The 17,129-nt window shown below is 55.4% G+C and overlaps 5 protein-coding genes across 5 annotated transcripts; 4 read left to right on the forward strand and 1 right to left on the reverse strand.

The window, feature by feature from the left end:
* Positions 1 to 952: 952 nt before the first annotated feature.
* BU26DRAFT_584527 (uncharacterized protein) lies at positions 953 to 4,557 on the reverse strand (the record flags this gene model as incomplete). Its single annotated transcript, XM_033834602.1, has 2 exons — positions 3,307 to 4,557; positions 953 to 3,108 (listed from the first exon to the last, which is right to left on the reverse strand). Exons 1-2 carry the CDS (start codon positions 4,331 to 4,333, stop codon positions 953 to 955), a joined length of 3,183 nt encoding a protein of 1,060 aa, XP_033677325.1. The 5' UTR covers positions 4,334 to 4,557.
* Positions 4,558 to 5,033: 476 nt separating this feature from the next.
* On the forward strand, positions 5,034 to 6,747 carry BU26DRAFT_571002 (uncharacterized protein; the record flags this gene model as incomplete). Its single annotated transcript, XM_033834093.1, has 3 exons — positions 5,034 to 5,109; positions 5,168 to 5,754; positions 5,818 to 6,747. The coding sequence occupies 3 exons, from the start codon at positions 5,034 to 5,036 to the stop codon at positions 6,745 to 6,747; spliced, it is 1,593 nt and encodes a 530-aa protein (XP_033677326.1).
* A 1,179-nt stretch (positions 6,748 to 7,926) lies between these two features.
* Positions 7,927 to 10,692, forward strand: BU26DRAFT_571003 (uncharacterized protein; the record flags this gene model as incomplete). Its single annotated transcript, XM_033834094.1, has 2 exons — positions 7,927 to 8,669; positions 8,721 to 10,692. 2 exons carry the CDS (start codon positions 7,927 to 7,929, stop codon positions 10,690 to 10,692), a joined length of 2,715 nt encoding a protein of 904 aa, XP_033677327.1.
* A 2,987-nt stretch (positions 10,693 to 13,679) lies between these two features.
* On the forward strand, positions 13,680 to 14,791 carry BU26DRAFT_438921 (aquaporin-like protein; the record flags this gene model as incomplete). The annotated part of the gene is made up of 3 exons (XM_033824317.1): positions 13,680 to 13,801; positions 13,849 to 14,009; positions 14,061 to 14,791. Coding segments are annotated over 3 exons (1,014 nt in total), but the record flags the coding sequence as incomplete, so codon positions are not given.
* Positions 14,792 to 15,436: 645 nt separating this feature from the next.
* BU26DRAFT_438953 (uncharacterized protein) lies at positions 15,437 to 17,027 on the forward strand (the record flags this gene model as incomplete). The annotated part of the gene is made up of 2 exons (XM_033824321.1): positions 15,437 to 16,027; positions 16,074 to 17,027. 2 exons carry the CDS (start codon positions 15,437 to 15,439, stop codon positions 17,025 to 17,027), a joined length of 1,545 nt encoding a protein of 514 aa, XP_033677329.1.
* Positions 17,028 to 17,129: the final 102 nt, after the last annotated feature.

The following is a 17,129-nucleotide window of genomic DNA, read 5'->3' on the forward strand; positions in this document are numbered from 1 at the left end:
ATGAATTCCGCGCGGCATCTGGGTTTAACTCCGAGGCCAGCATAGGGAAATTGGAACCCATTATAGGTCCAGCAAATTGGCAACCGTGGAGAGCTTCGCCCGCGTAGACTCTAAAAACACAGGCCCAGCTTTTGTGCACGAGGAGACACGACGGTATCAGTATATGAGAATCAAGGATCGGACGGACCGAGGTATTCGAGCTTGCTCCTCGACAGCGAGATCTCGCAAAGGCTGAACGACAAATGCGACATGCCCCGGTGCGGATCGAGTGGCGTGTTCAGAACGATAGAAATGTGACGGGTATTGGCATAAAAGGAGACATTCCAGCTGCGCGATAGAAGCAAATCAAAAACTCCAATTATAATGTATAAATGGGCATAATATTACCGCTCGAGAGGCCGATTCCGCGAACACTCCGCTCGTTAAGGCACTGGCACTGCGATCAATGAACAAGCTAACGTGAAACGGAGGAACTTGGAAGGGATGTGCTCTTGGACAATACTAAAAACTCGCATTACTACTTGGACCGAAACTTTTCTCCTTGATAAAAAGTCTGACGGACTGTTCAGACGCAGCTCCTTCGTTCTGCTTGCCATCTAGGAAATGACGGCGTTCTTTGCTCTAGATTCATCGCCTCATGCATTCTCTTCCTTCGCATGTAAGCGCGTATGTCAGGGCCTGCTGGTAAACGGGCCGTAGCCGGTGGCTAGTTGGTGGTTCGTTTACACTTTCCCTTTAGAGTCGAGTGCGATGTTGGGGCGGTATCCATCTTCAATCTGCAAAAGCGTCAGTCATCGATAGAGACGCCTTAGTATGCAATTTGCCTACCTCAGAGCGTTGATTCGCCCAGTGAAACAACGTTTCCCCCACAGCTAAGAAGTGCCTCACCATCTCCAGCACTACTACTCATAAGATCGAACCACCCCTTCGCTTCCATCCTGACTTCGGTACCTCAGTAGTGCCCCCCACGCATCTTCCTCGCCCAGTCATCGATCATCCTCCTCTTACTCCCCTCGGCAACCACACTTCTGCTTACAAAAACACCGAACGAGCCTGGTCCTTCCTCAGCAGAATCTCGCTTTCGCTTTCCAATGACAGGGGCCGGGGGCGAGCTACTAAGTGGGGAGCCTATTGAATCCCACTCCATATCATCAGGCGAGAGTTCTTCGTTGTGCTTTTCGGAGGTGGATGGAGGGAGATGGCAGGACTCCACGCCGTCATCGGGAGTGGTTCCGTGGTGTGAGGAGACAAGCGGACTCGATGGCTTGCCCAGGCCTGGGTCTTCGTTTTGGTCGATGGGAGCTTCTTGGGATCCTATACTCCTATGCGGCGCTGCGTCCTCGTTTTGTGCGACGTGATGATCTTCGTTGGGGCACTTGCTGTCTGCCCGTTTGCTGGGATCTTCTGGTGGGAGCGCATTTTCTTCGTTTGGTGCTGTAGTATCGCTTGAGCTGGGCTGCCCTTCTCGTTTCTTCGTATTCGTGACGGATTCTTGCAAATCCAGGGTGTGATCCCGGGGGTTTTGCTGGTCCACCAGCGCGTCCACATGGTCCTTTACATGTCCGCTGGCTTCGTCGCCTTTATCGGGAATGCCTGCTTCCAGCCCCTTGCTCGGTTCTGATGTTCCATCCTGATCTCGCTTGGCTTTGTCATCGGTGTCGTGCTCGCTAGGTACTCCTGTAGATAGGGCCTTGCCTTCGCGCAGATCAATGGGCCGTCGTGGTTGGAGCTGCTTCTTTGGTTTAGGTTCTTCGCTAGAGCTGCACTTTTCGGGATGCCCGCCTACCAGGTTTCCAGGAATGCTCGGAGCCGACACATCATGCTCTTGTGAACGGTCTTTCTCGTTCTCGTCGTGTGTCTCGACGTGGGGCGGATGAAGCCCAAGCTGTTCGATTTTGCCGCTCTCTGTAGGAAGACGAAACTCCTTTTCTAAGTCGGGGGCGTCGTCATGCTTTCCAATGGGTGTTCTTCCGCTGATGGGTCCAGCAGAAATCGGCTTCGGGACGTTTTCCGCCGAGTTAGGTTCGGCGTTGTGTTTCATGGAGGCGTCATTCGAACCTTTTGTCGAGATATCGACGGCGCTGGGAGGAGTATGCTCGATGGCATCGGAACAAGCACTAGTGGCGCGCTTTCTTTCAGCGCGCATGCTCGCGCCATTGTTATCAAGCACTGGTGTCTCCGCTCGCTCGTTCCCTACAGCTGGTGGATTTTCGCCCTTCGAACCGGTCTGGTTGAACGGCGCGGGGTTATTGATCTCTGCATAGGAGATCTTACTGTTTCCAGTATCGAGGTTGTTCGCATCTGCTACTGGTGAAGGTGGTCGCGAAAGAGTTACAGGATTCATACTCCAAGCGTGAATGCGGTCCTCCTGTTTACCTATCACCATTGCTGCAAGCTCCTCGTTGTCCAGATAAATGTTCGTCTGCCTTTTCGCTTCTTCTTCTTCTTCTTCTTCGGAGGGATGCACGCCAGCTTCCTCTGCCTGCGCAACTGCTTCCTCGTACTCTGCTTCAGCATTTTTGAATGCACGTATGAGTTCTTGCCCGCGTTGAACGAAGATTGGACCGAACTCCTCCGCCAAGTCAACGCCGGCACCGCAGTCTCGCGATTTTACGTGCTCCCAGAATTGGCGACCATAGGTGAAGCGGTGTTGGTTGTGCTGCTCTTCGGCGCGTCGGAGCGCTCGTTCTTTCTCGATGAGGTCTCTCTTCATGGAGATCGAAGGCGGTACGGTTTTATTCTCATTCTCGTTAGAGGCCTCTTTACGTGAAAGTTGCTGCAGCCTCTCGCTTGCTCGACTGTGTGTGGGGATTTCTTTGTGAGCGGCGTTAGGGGGACCTTCGTCCTCATCAGGCTCTTGGCCTTGCTCGTCACCGAAATCTTCCTCATCTGCGCCTTGTTCCGGCTCGTCCGCAGAGCTAGGCAGCCTTGCGCAACCCATCAGGAGGTGGTCGTGTAAGTAGTCTACTGCGCGCATGTGCTTTTGCCATTTAGCTTTAGCTACGCGAACCTGCTCCACCAGCTGGCGTGCCCTCCTGTCGCACTCTTCCCGAGTCTTCCTGGCCTTTTCGCGACCCGGATAGTCTGCTTGTGCCTGATCAGATAGGACTGGACTATTCAATAGGCGCTCCGCCTCTTCTCTTCTCCAAACAATCCTTTGTATCTAGGCATCAACGCGATGTTTCAATTGCAAGTAGTCTCTGCCCCGGGCACAGCTGTCCCTCATTGTTGTCCCGAGCTCGTGCGAGAGAAGGATGGCGAGAACCGGCTTATCGCCATCGAAGCACTGAATCATGCGGGATGGACCGGACGTGTAGAGAGATTTGTTGTCGCCATCGTCAAGGTCGCAAGCCTGCCACTCTATGAAACTTGGCAATCGGATGAAGCCTTTATCAGTCTCTAGGATCCCGCCGCTATTGGTTTGGCTGTCGGATTGTGTGCTGGTGCTTGTGTCTGAATGAGATTGTTCGCTCGAGGAATCATCAGAGCATGCCTCTGCATCGCTGCTCTCGTCTTCTTCTGCGGCCTCCGATGGCGTATTATTATCAGCTTCTTCGACGACTACTGCTGGGACAGGCGCGCAGCTTCCCTTCACACCACCAGATGTATCCCCTTGTGCTGCGTCAGAGCGCGGCGGGTTTTCTTCAGGTACCATTGGGACGGCAGGGCGAGGATCTCCAGAGTCCATGTCCTGGTTGGTTCCCTTGCAAACTTTCACTGCAGCAAAGGGCTGGCTTGCTGCCACAGGATCTTCGATAATCCCGTCGTAGGCCTCTTTCACGCACGTTCCCGGGCGGCTTTGTTTATTAAGCTGCCCGTTGTTCTCTGGTCGGGAGTCCGCACCGCTAGTGCTGTCACTCGACGCCAGAGGAGATCCTTCTAGAGCTTCGGTGCCAGGTACTGAATCATGATGTTCTTCGTATTGATGAGGTTCTAAAGCACTGTCGCCTTCCTTGCGCATTTCGGAGGAATTCAACGGATATGATCGCGACGCTTCTGGAGACGGAGTGAGTATCCATGGGGCGGAGCTTATGCTCTGCAAAACTAGACCGTCGGCCTGATGCTCAGAAGTATCCTTCTCGCTCTTGTTGCGTGGCGAAACTGTCGATGGTGGCGGGCTGGACATTCCTAAATCGATCTTCGCTCGTTTCGAGGGAGACTCATCCCGCGTACTGGCAAAGCCGAGGGGAGCGCTATGCTCAGAACTTGCTACCACCTCTTCGTCCGAGGGCTCGGCCTCACGGCGTCGCTTGAGAGTCTTGTTGGACGTCTGCGGGTCAGGCTCGCCAGGAGAAATTTCGGCCGGCGGCACCGCTTCCGCCATCGCGTGCATGTTGGATGTGCTTCTATCGATGATTATCCGTTCAATGATGGGTGGAAGCGAGATAGTGTCGAAATCTTGAGGTAGGTTGTATGAAGGTCAAAACTTTCCTGGGGCGGAGTTGACGCTTGGACGGTGCTACGTCATGGGTGTCTAACTCGATAGCCACAGCGCATTTCACCTTCGATTAGAAGAGGGGTATTTCGACTCCACCGCAGAATACGCTAGAGCGAAATGGCCAACGCGGGCGGCGCGGGCCCTCCACTGAGCGAACTGACGTTGAGCTAACCTGATTTGGGAAGTTGAGCTCCCGCGAAAGCTCATTACCACGAGTTCACTTAGGGAATGAAGTGAATACTGTGAACAGACCTTCAGCTCGCACGCGCTAGTCTCCCCGCTCTTCGCGTCGAGGTGTTTTTAGGCTTGATGTCGCCAGCGTCGGCTCACTCGCATTCCACTCCCAGCTTCTCACGCCCGTTAATTGACACCCAATACAGTCGAGTAACATTGCTTCTAGGATAAGAACACCAACAAGGTAAGTGTCTGCCTCTGAGGCTTTGACATCGCCCTACAATATTTGTCTCGGAGCTCCCTCCAGGGACGCGCCATCGCCAACACCGGCGCAGGATTGATCGGAACAAGTTCACACCCTCAATGTCCACACCTCCGACTCTTCAGATAGCTTCATTTGCTAACATGTCCGAGTAGCAGCATGGCTAAGAATCGTAACGGCAAGAAAGCGAAGCAGGCGGGAGCAGGTGGGGCTAGGGGTGTTCGTCCAGGGTCAGGTGCGAATGGTAGACTCTTAGACATTTCTTACCTGCGCTGATACACTTCCGCAAAAAGGCAACAAGAATCCGCCGCGGCATAACGGGAACGGCCACATTTGGTCTGGGGGAGTTGCTACGGGAGGTCGAGGAAACACCGGAAATCACGCTAACTTTCGCCCTCACAATCAGAACAACGCCGTCGCCCGGGGAGGTAGCAACCGGACGGCAACCCGTGCCCCCAATGTCCGTGATGGTGGCGGTCGCGAAGTGTCGAGTCGTCGGCTAGCGCAGCACCATCCCAACGGAGGCCCGCGGCCAGATCCTACTGGGGGCAAGGTGAACCCACTGAGGCCAGAACAATCGGGGGCCAACGCAAGCGCGACTACAAGCCACGAGGCCCAACTAACGCAGCGGAGAGACAAGCTCCCGGAAGGTTGTCTCGATATGACCCACATGTACGCCTTGCCCATGGATGAAAAGACTCTCGAGCAGATCAACAAAGGCAATACTATCTTGTGGGTTCTGGAAATCGAGCAGACGACAAACAATCGAGCGAGGGACACTAACACACACTACATCCTCACAGAGGTGGGCCTGTGCTCCTGCAAGTACCGTCCGAACGTCGTCCATCATTACGACAAGGCGTCCAATAAACTCTTCCTCGTCGGCATGACTACACGCAATGGCAAGGCCGTGTCGGCCTATAGCGCTGAGCGACGGGCGTAGCATCTCAAAGTTGACTTCCACAATGTCAATGAGGAGAACTACACTTCCAATAAGCCGGTCAAGATCATAGGACATAGCCCGAGACTTCCCCGCAAGAACTCTCATATCGATGCTAGCATCTTCAGGAGTGTGATTCCGAATGCTACCATGATACCCGATGGAGGACTTCTGGATGGCCCATCGTCGGAACTGTTCATGGAGGTCTGCTCTCAGTTTACATTCGGGCCGGGAGTGTCGCGGAGGCTTGCCGATGCTGCGGAGAAGACCAAGAACATGGCCCGCACGAACCCCATCTTCTGCGACGGTGGCGCCGTCCTCGGCATAACGGAGATGGCTGGCGCCATGAGCGAGAAACTCGATCTCGGGGCCCGAAACGCCGCGCTAAAGCCCAACGCTGTGACGTCCCAGTCCCTCAACGAGAAGGAGAAGGAGTCAACCCCCTGCACTGCTCAGGTTGCCTCCCATCAACTACCCATCGCTACTGCTCGATCTGAAATACCCGTTCAAGCTGAAGGCGTCCCTGGAGCCGCGGGTGACCTGAAGCGGAAAGCATCCAGCTTAGCAATCGCGGGCGCTGAGACAAAAAAGCCGAAACTCTCGGAGGTCAAAGCCGGGCCGGAAGAATACGAAAATCAATTAGACGCCGATAACCGACTGATCGACTCCCGCTACGGTGGCTTAGATAAGGAGCAAGTCAAAGAAGAATGGAGCAAGGCTTGGTGGGACTACCGTCTCTATGAGCAAGAGATGCTTTCCCTTATGGGTTCGAGACCAGGACCATCCGTGGGACAGCTCCAACAGCTCACTAAGCTGAAAAAGCGAGAATTTTTCACAGACGCCATTGACCTTCTCTATAGGTGGGGAGGTGCGGAGTACTTGACTGAGGACCTTCGAGCAACACTGGTAGCGGGTTCGGATCAGTCCGATTAAAGGATCCGACCGCACGTTTTGTGGCACACGGCTCTGATAGTGGAGGTGGTTCGAAGGTTCGGTGGCGAAACCGGCTTATTGCAATGGCGGGTTGCGTCAATGAAAAGGGCTATCGACCCGCGAGCAGTAGCTGTATCTTCTTCGTTGACGTTCGGGCTTGGCGGACGGGACGTTACACATACGGCTGGAGATGCTAGGGCGGATCTGTGATATTTTGCTTGATGGACGGACGTTCCTGAGGTCTGCCTGGCTTGGTGGGGGCAGTAGGCGAGCGTACCTTTGTCTAAGCTCATATTATGAGATGTCATCAAGTTCGCTCTGGTACTCGTCAATACAAACACCGACGCCTCATGAGATGGCAGTCTGTAATGGCATAGAGACGTCGCGAAGTATCTGCTGGGCGCCTTGGTTGCTGATATAGCGTTTATTTGGTCTTCGGCCGTAAGCCTTCATGCACACGCCGAGCGCAGCATCGGCACAGCCTGAATGGCCAGCTTTGGAAACACGGGCGGAATCGTCCCGACATTCGCGTTCCTCTCACCCAATGCTCCACTGTACCGGTAGGAGAACACCATCCCCAAGATTGGCGCCTGCTTCTCGGCAGTATCAGCCATCGCGTAGGCAACAAAGCGAACAAAAAGAGGCTGGTGTGTCCCACACCCTATGGGGTGAGCTCGACAACAATCACAACGACTGATCTTCTCGAGAGGATTATTAGTAGGCCCAACCCAGTTACTTCGGCCCCAGCCAGTTCCGGTGTCACTGCGTACACTTAGGAAGCGCTTAGTATAACTTTGCCTTTAGCACTTGGGGACCTTCTGGCATTAGTTAGGCATCTGGTGAGATTAGACCTACAGAGTGGTGATAGACGATGATAAAAAGAGCTTTCCCTTACTAATCCGCCGACTCTATAAGTGGGTCGAAGCGTTTGCCGCCGCGGCAATCTTGCACTCCTCGTAAGCCTGACCGGCCACCGGAGAGGCGTATATGAGCTTGCTGGCCCGCGGCACAAGTGAAAAGGCCTCTGACGTAATTGCAGCGAGGGTGAAGTTTCCGCTCTCCGCGCGAGACCTTTCAGTCTTCTTGCCCAACGCAACCACGCAAGTCATACCTGGAGATTATAGCACTCGCTTACCCAATTTCGATCGACATACACTCCTTTAGAGCAGGGTATCCACGATGCCCGGAACGCCACAAGTTGTTTCCAACGTTAGCGTTGCGATGCCTAGCCAACATTTTCCTCCGACACCCGCGCAGAGCCTCAAACGCGATCGAGAGTCTGATTACTCAGATGAGGGCATAGCACACCTTTCCGGGCACGATTCTTCCAGAGATGTCAATCTAGAGGACGAGCGCCCTACGGAAAGAACTAAGGTCAACTCAGAATTATCCAGTCCTCCCTTATCGGCATCGACCGTATCGTTACCCGGAAAGCTCGGCGAAGATCCGGTCCAGCCGAACGCCGATGAGCCAGCCTTAATGGTTAGTGAGGGTGCCCAATCGATGCTCACTCCGTCCCCAGAAAGGCCGCAATCGTGCCCAGCGAACCTCCGCAGTCTGTCGAAGGATAAGGGGGTTGTCGAGGAGTCACGGAAGAGCGACGGATGGAGTGGTGAAACGTCCTTGGATGGCGGGGATCTAGGAGCCTTCCGACAGACGTCAAAGGCCACCGGATACTTGGTCAACTCGCTCTTGCAAGAAACAGATGATGAAATACTAGGAGAGTCTAGCGGGAGCGCTTCTCATGTTCCCGGCTCCGAACATGCGGGAGGGATTGATGTCAGAGAAGACGATGATACACGGCTGCACCGAAACATGGAAGAAGAAGAACAGATAGGCAGGGCAGAGCCAGACGTGGAATGCGAAGATCAAAGCCTACCACAGGAGGTCCCGAGCCAAAATGGCTGTACCGACATAGACTAGTGTTCGGAAGAGTCCTACAGCGGGCAGTCAAGTACAGATACAAGCGCCAGCACAACATCCGAGAGCCAACCCCACGGCGCCGGAATTCGCAAGACGGAACAAGGCTTCATTCAACTGCCCAGTTTTATCGAATGGCAGGCCGGGAGCCTAGATGCAGGTTCCGACGAATCCCTGTATACTTCCGGACCAGCACGCATCGTCCAATGTTTCGACGGCGATAAGCCTGTGCTCGCCCTCCTCCTTTCTCACAAACTCGGGACACGGATGAAGGACAGTTGCGCTCGGGGACGAGATTACTTGCAGTTCAAGCATTGGGCTGAGAGCGAACTGCAAGAGATAGCTTCTAGAAGAGCTGAAGCGAAGCGGTTTTTGTGTGGCCGATACAAGGGACCCGAAGACCTTCCTTTGGCTGAAAATGCCAGAAATACGGAAAAAGAGTGCGACAGAAGGACAAGGGAGCTCTATGAGGAAATCCGCAAGGCAGAAGAAACATGGCACAGATACATGCGCGGTATCGACTATCTCCACGATAATATCCTCATAGATTGCGGTGTTCTTCCAGGCTTTGGCAACGAACCGAACGGGGTGATAGTTGGAGAAGACCCCGGCAACGCACACAAGGCAGTGGGACGCAGTGGAGGCTCGGCGCGTGGGAGTTTAGAAGAGAACTCTGAGCACATCCAGAAAGAGGAGACTGCCAATGCCGCGCCCAACGGATCCGATCAGCCGACTCCGAACCCACGGCCAGATACCTGGGCTCTGATGAACCAGAACATCGATGGGAAACAACGAGCCCTTCGCCATGCCCAAGAAAACCACGACCAGCACCGGCTAACGTATAGGCGCCAGTTCGGCGAATATGTCGCTCAGCAATTTGGCCGCGTCGGGGTTGATTTCGCACACGAGTTCGGTCCAATATTCGTTCGACGTGGACAGGAATTGACCCATGCCTTAAAGAAGGCGGAAGATGAGTACGACCACGCTATTGCGCAGGCGAAAGAAGCGGGCGTGAACATCGTCGCAGTGGTGCCGAACGCGATGGCAAATGAATACCTGGACTGCGAAGAGCTTGACGCCATGGTGATGGGGAAGGATGAGCAGAGGGTTCAGAATTGGCGGAACGACGCAGCCGTGGTAACCATCAATGTGGATCCCAGACCACGGTCCTCGGGTGCCGCTGCTATATCAGAGAGAGAGGACGCGAACGCCACCGAGAAGACCGTACGAACTGATTTGGAACGTGGGGAGGGTTCCAAGAGCACCCAAGAGCTGGACAGATGCAATCGGGAGGCCAGTGCAGGCACGCCAACCGACAAGGACGAGACAACTGCCGGAAATAATGACAAGGCCTGCAGTGTTTGTCCGGCCACTCTATCAGAAGAAGGCGCCAACCAGGAAATTCGCCTGAAAAATCATGATACCGATGGGGACGAGCCGGCTTATCCCAGAGACAAAGGGCGACCCGAAACTGCGCCGGAACCCCCAACTCTTTTTGAAAATGCGAATACAGCGGCAAGCAGAGGCGATGCTCCATTGATCGGCAATATCGATCTGGACACGCCCCTTCCATCCAATGACGGAAGCTTCCCAGGCGACCATACAAATCAAGAAACAGAACACCGAGTCGATTCTCAGCCAATTGAGAGTGAGCCGGGGTCCATTTGCGATGCGTCCAAGAAGGAAATAGTCGATAGTGAGAGCAAGAAAAACACAGACAACGCGAACAACAGGCCAGAAGCAGCGCGTTCAGACGAAGCGTCAGGTCAGAAAATACACACACCGGTTGAAGCAATGGCGGAAAGACGGCAAGAGAAGTCACACGGCCCGCTCCAACAAAAAGAGCAGCCCAACTCAAGCGAGCTTCTTCTCTTCGACGAGGACAATGCAGGCTCTTTACAATTACCAACAGAGGGCATCCTTAACAACAAGGTAGACCCCACCAGCGCCGAGTGGAACGCAGAAACCGGTGCGCCGACTTCGAAGGCCCAGGAGGAAGAAGCGGACCTCAACGAGATCGACTAGAGTTCATTAGCTGGGTCCCATCCACCCCCCAGTCCCCCCCCAGAACCAGTGATAGGAAAGCGGAAACGGGGTTCTGAAGACGAAGGCCCCTCATTTGGTGTGTTTGAAAGCGCAAGCGTCATCGCGGAAGGGAGCAAACGCCGCATGATCGACGACTGGGCAAAAAAGATGCGAGGGGGTTACTACTAACTCTTGCATTTGCCAAAAGGATGAAGAAGCTTTTTTGTTGGGTAGTGAATAGGGAATGCAAGAGTTTCTGGGAAGTTGGCGCCGTGTGCTATGTGACTGGTGATAAAGGCTGGCGATGTTTATCGCCGCATCTACCTAACGCCGTGAGATTTCCTGCGGTGACTCTAGCGGTGAAGAGCTACGGAGGGACTTTTGCGATCCGTGCGAACCGCGCATCCGCTATGGAAGGACATTCGGAGGTGCGATGCCCAGGTGTAGGCATTCGAGACACTGCTAGAGCTATTCAGCTTCTACCTCGTCAGCTTCTAGTGCGGGGCCAGGAGAATCCTAGGCGCGGTTCGAGATCCACTGGTATCCGGTCCTGCTCTCCGGCGCGTTCAGACCGCTCGCCAGCTCTATCGCTAAAGCAGATGGTGTGGCCTCCTGCTCCATGAGAGTGAACTTCCATTAGCGAAGGTCTGGGAACTGTCGCTACCGGCTTGGTGTCCTACTCCACGATCGTCGACTTCTTGGAGCGAGGTTCATGGCTTTCTGAGAAGGAACCGAGTTTTGTCAAGCATTACACGAGACTTTAGCCACAAAAAGACTCCGCCGCGACCCGACACACTGACTTACCTCGTGTACATATCGAGCGCCGTGTCGACACAACCTGAATGGTCAGCTTCGGAAACACTGGCGGAACTGTCCCGACGTTTGCGCTGCTCGCATCCAATTCTCCACTGTACCGGGAGGGGACGTCATCTCCAGGATTGGCGCCTGCTTTCCGGCGGTGTCTGCCATCGCGTACTCAAGAAAGCGAACAAAAAGAGGCAGGTCTATCCTCGTAGTAGCCTGACCGATGACTGGAAAGGAGGTATATGAGCTTGCTAGATCGAGCGAGGCAAGCTGCGGTTAAGCAACATGAGGTGGGCGACAACGAGAACGAAGAAAGGTATTCAAAAATCACCCAACGGCCATGCAGCGGCTGTCTCGACGCCTGTCCCCTGTCGTTCCCTTTGCTCGTCTTAGCTGACGTTTCCTTTGGCGAGCGGATTCAACATCGAGCCCGGCCCGTCGTGGCCCCAACGCTCCGCTTCTATGCAAACAATACAGCAGCATGAGCGTATGATTAGTGCAAGATCAAGTGAGTTTCCAGAAAGACATGGAGATGCGACCTGCAGCGAGACGTCATGGCCCACAACCCTTCGGCTTCGACACCAACAGCAGCGCTATCTCCAACACCCGATCAGCAATCGGCAACCTCACCTCGCCCCAGGATAAAATACTAGCGCTCATGCAGGCTCGAATAGACTTGTTACCCCCTTTTATCGTTATCTTCGATACCGATTTCCCGATCGGTCAGCCCCGTCAATCAACCCAATCTCCAAGCAAGGCATCGTCGCGCTCCACGGCCGCGCTCCCATCCAAATTCTGAAAGACCACGTCAACGGCGCACTAGGAACAAGCGTCGACACCCCGGGAGATCAGCAGCGCGCGTTGCCACAACCGCAAGCGAAGCCTAGCGAGGATTGCGACCTCGAGGCGAAAACTTGGCGTGATCCCGGTTGTTTGCCTCAGGCATGGTCGGCAGCCGCCCCTGGCTGCGAATGAAATCCCATGTTCGTGCAGATGGCAATCCAACAAGCTGCATCGCATCGGATGTCGATGAGAAAATGGGATTCTGGGCCATGGCTGGCGGCAAGGCGGTGTTGCTGTTTTTGGACGAGGGCTTAATTGATGGGATATCGCGAGCGGGTTCTGGGAATTCGTCCGGGGAGACTGGAGTCGCTGAGAGGCAAGGAAGCTGCCCAATTCGACGAGTTGGCCGTATTCCAGTTACTGCTTCGAGTGTTGGGACCAGGCGGAAGTCCTTGCTGGATGATATCATTGCCGCAGGGCATTCGATATGGGCTCTAATGGTGCTCCCTTCCATAAAGCTACCCGACATGTACCCGACCCTGCCTATGATCCGCACCAAGCAGACAGCTTCTCCCCATCTCTCTTGAAATCTGTGAGTCCTTTTTCCTCTTTATCATCCCGATCGCCGACGTCGACATGTCCACCGAGCCTCTCACGTCCGCCATCGAGTACGACGAGGTGCGCCCATCAAAAACTCTGGGCCCCACCAACCCCGACGAGACCTATGCCCGCTACGAGCGTTCCCTTTTCCGCAACTACTCGCTGAACCCGAGTAAAGGCACGCAAAGGAACCCAGACGGCGTCAACCGTAACGCGTCGACGAAGAACAGCCTGATGAATCGCTTCAGTTCCCTCCGCTCGAAAATGGGAAGCGAGAGGCGAGGAATGCAGGGCGGCAATAGCGCCAGTGGCCGACGTCCCAAGCCTGACTACTCCTTGGCTGGTCCGCAGCAGGACAAGCCAGGCGGCCACGACGACTATGACAGCTATGACTCTGACGAGGGCTTCGGCGACTACGGTCGACGGCCCTCGCCAACCATTGGGCTGGCTAAGCCTTTTCCTAGACAGAAGAGGGGGGGCCGTTGGAGGAAGAACAAGAACCAGCGCAAGACCCAGCGGGTCAATGAACGCGAGCGGACCGAGCCTGGGAGCGAAAGTGGGAAGCCCGAGGGACAGGTAATTTACCACAGCACCAGCACCAGCATTTGGGGTAAATGCTAAACGGTCCATTCTAGGTCGGCGGCGGCCCTTCAGGTCATCATGGTTCGCCAGTCCGTGGTCGCGCTCTGGGAGAAACGGCTGGAGGGCCAGCCGGCCATGGTCGCAATCCGGAGAACGAGGACGAGGGCGGAAACGCCAACTGGGTTGAGCAGCTCGCCGACAGGACGAATGGCTATGCCAACGCCGACCGTCATAACAGTGACCAGACATTAACGGAAGCCCCAGAGGATGAGGAGGATGACAAGACAGAGCCGAATTACTGGTTTAGCATCCGACGCAAGATCAGGGAGCCGTTGGCGGAGTAAGTGACAGCTGGTCTAATTCGGGAATGTGGACTGATTGAAGCAGGTGGCTGGGCACTATGGTGATGGTCCTGATGGGCGTCTGCGCCAACCTCCAGATGAAGACATCTGGTGGCGAAGCGGGCACCTTCGGCCTTTCCGCCGCCATGTGGGGCATGGGCACGATGATGGCGATTTACATCGCGGGCGGTATCTCCGGCGCTCACTGTAAGTCGTTAGCGTTCCTGTTTGCCCAGAGATAAAGCTCACACGGTCCAGGCAACCCCATGGTTTCCATCAATCTTTCCGTCTTTCGCGGCTTCCCGGCGAGAAAGTGTCTCATATACATCTGCGCGCAGATCCTGGGCGCTATCTGCGGCGTCTGGATCGCCTACGGGATATACCACGATGCGATCATGAACTTCGACCCCCAGAAGACGTCAACGAGCAAGGGCAGCGGCACCGCATTCTTCACCCTGCCGGCGCCATTCGCAACGCCCCAGACCGCCTTCTGGACCGACTTCACGTCTGCAGCCATCATGAGCGGAACCGTCCTGGCCATGGGCGACGACTCGAATTCTCCCCCTGGCGCGGGCATGCACGCCTTCATCATCGGCCTCGTGGGCTTCTCTATGGCATCCTGCCTGGGCTACAACACAGGCCCTCAAACGAACCCAGCGAAGGACTTGGCCACGCGCTTCGTTCCCAACGTAGTTGGGTACGGATCCACGATGTGGGTCCAGGGCTGGTGGGCTGAGGCGTGGGCGGCATCCATCTTCGGTGGGCTATGGGGCTGCTTGGTGTACGATATCGCCATCTTCGAGGGTCCGGAGTCGCCCATCAACTACCCGCGCGTCAAGAGGAAACAGTCCCGGCAGGGCAACAAGGCCAAGTGGCTCAAGACGGGGTGGTTTGGGCCGGGCAAGAAGCAGCGCGCGCAGCAGGACTTGGAGACGGGCAAAGTGGGCATCAACGAGAAGGATGCGGGCCACAGGATGGATGGCCACTAGGGAGAAGGGTGGAGAGAGATGAATGCCAGATGGCATAGGTAGATGTAGAGGCAAAGCAACAATGGCGACACACGCAAGGAGAAGGTCGAACGAGAGGAGAAGCGGAAACTTGTAATAGGTCCCACGAAGGCACGACAGCCACACTTTATAATATCCAAGCAATGATTGTAGTGTAAATAAGCAATAGAAAAAGCCAGCTAGTAACAGTGACGTACAGTACACCCTGTCACGAGGCGTGCCGAATTCCGCGGTTCAGTCGACAGAGATGCCCGCCCAATGTGCCCGGGCACGCCCAATAATAGCTCGCTGACTCGGACTGACGCGGTTGGGCTGGATTCTTGACGATGCTTGGTGATGCATCCAGATCGATCTTGGTGTTGAGTATGCCCCTGCAGCGGTGCGGGTGCGGGTGCGGGTGCGGGAGGCGTGTTTGACGCGGCTGACTAAGCGCCGCACTAGAGGTCCGCAGGATGAAACCGCCCCAACTGCATCATCGCTCGCCGCCACGCCGCTCGTCAGCCATGCTCCGCCCTCCGCTGCCTATCCTCTACCGCCTATCTCCCACCATGGAGATCGGCTGAACTGCTTCTATATCCCACACATCCAAAGCTCTCTCGCACGGAGCTTGACTCCCCCCACATCGTCATGATCGGAACCAGCATCCCCGAATATATCTTCATCCGCGTCTGCATCTTCCTCCTGCGCGCCGTCACGCCCCTCAGCATCTTCTACTGCTCGCTCTCCATCGCCGACCCGCCCTCCTCGCCCTTTACCAAGTTCCTGCTCGCCTGGTGCATCCTCGAAACCGCCTTCTGGCTGCTCGTCTTCCTGCCCCGCAAGCGGTCGCTGCAGGCCTCGGCCTCCCATCCCCAGCCTATCGACCGCGACGAGCGCAAAGCGCTATTTTGGAAATGCTGGGACTTGATTCCGAATCCAGAATATTACCTGAGTAGGTGGATGCTCGGGGCGAAGAGCTGGGAGGTGCGGAGGGAGAATGTGAGGGAGTTTTTCCGGTGGGCCTTGCTGGACAAGGGGGACGAGGCGAAGGCCGGGCAGGGGAAGGCACCGGTTGACGAGCAGACGAGAAGTGAGGAAGAGGAGGAGTTGAGCGAGTATGTGGATGGGGTGCAGACGTTGTTGGGGAGGACGCTTGAGCCGGGGAGAGGCAGCGCGAAGAGTCTGAGATTGACGGTGGATAAGGTGAAGATGCTCCATCGGCCGGTGGTGTGGTATCTGGTATGTCTGCTCCCTCCTGCAGTGGGCGCGTGCTAACGATTTGTAGATGGTGTTCATTGTGGACACCCTCACGGCAGCCTACCTACGCTATAACGGCTTTCTCCTCTATCGGACGCGTCTCCGCTCGAGTCTAGTCATCTTTCCGCCTCGTCTAGCTTCATTATTCACACGTCGCGTGTCTCCCGCTCCCGACATCGGCTACTGGTACCGTCCGCACACATCGAAAACCCGTCTACCAATCCTCTTCATACATGGCATCAGCGTGGGCCTGTACTCGTACGCCCAATTTCTCACCGAGATAAACAAGCACGACCCGATCGGTCCAGAAGACGGCGAAATCGGCATTCTCGCTCTGGAGCTGATGCCCATCAGCTTCCGCATCACCCGACCCATCCTCGATCGAGAAGAAATATGCCGCCAAATCAATATGATTCTCGAACGCCATGGCTTCGATAGAGTGGTACTAGCGAGCCACTCATACGGCTCTGTCATAACTACGCACCTCCTGCAGAACCCCACCACAGCCGCGAAAATCGGGCCCATGCTACTCGTTGATCCCGTAACCTTCCTCCTGCACCTCCCAGACGTGGCATACAACTTCACAGCCCGCCCGCCCCGTGGCGCAAACGAACACCAGCTCTACTACTTCGCCTCTACCGACATGATGGTCGCACACACCCTCGCACGCCACTTCTTCTGGGCGCAGAACATCCTCTGGAAGGACGACATAAGAGGTCGCGACGTCACTGTTTCGCTGGGTGGGAGAGACTTGATTGTTGATACGGAAACTGTGGGGAAGTACCTCGCGGGCTTGGATCTGAAGAGTGAGAATACGGACTGGAAGGAGGGCGAGTGGAGAGGGACGGGGTTGGAAACTCTCTGGTGGCCGACCTGTGATCATGCTCAAGTTTTTGAGAGAAGCGATGGGAGAAGGAAGCTGGGCGATGTGGTGAGAAGATATACGGAAAGGAGAGGGGCTGAAGAGGAGGATCTTCCTTGACGCATCTGAAGCGGCGCGACGATAGAATAATACGTTCTGGCAACCCCGAACCCTTTTCGCCGCCTTCGCCTCTTCTAGCCTTTCGCAATAGCATAGGTTAGT

The sequence above is a fragment of the Trematosphaeria pertusa genome (assembly GCF_010094035.1).
Source record: "Trematosphaeria pertusa strain CBS 122368 unplaced genomic scaffold BU26scaffold_20, whole genome shotgun sequence".
Taxonomy (NCBI): domain Eukaryota; kingdom Fungi; phylum Ascomycota; class Dothideomycetes; order Pleosporales; family Trematosphaeriaceae; genus Trematosphaeria; species Trematosphaeria pertusa.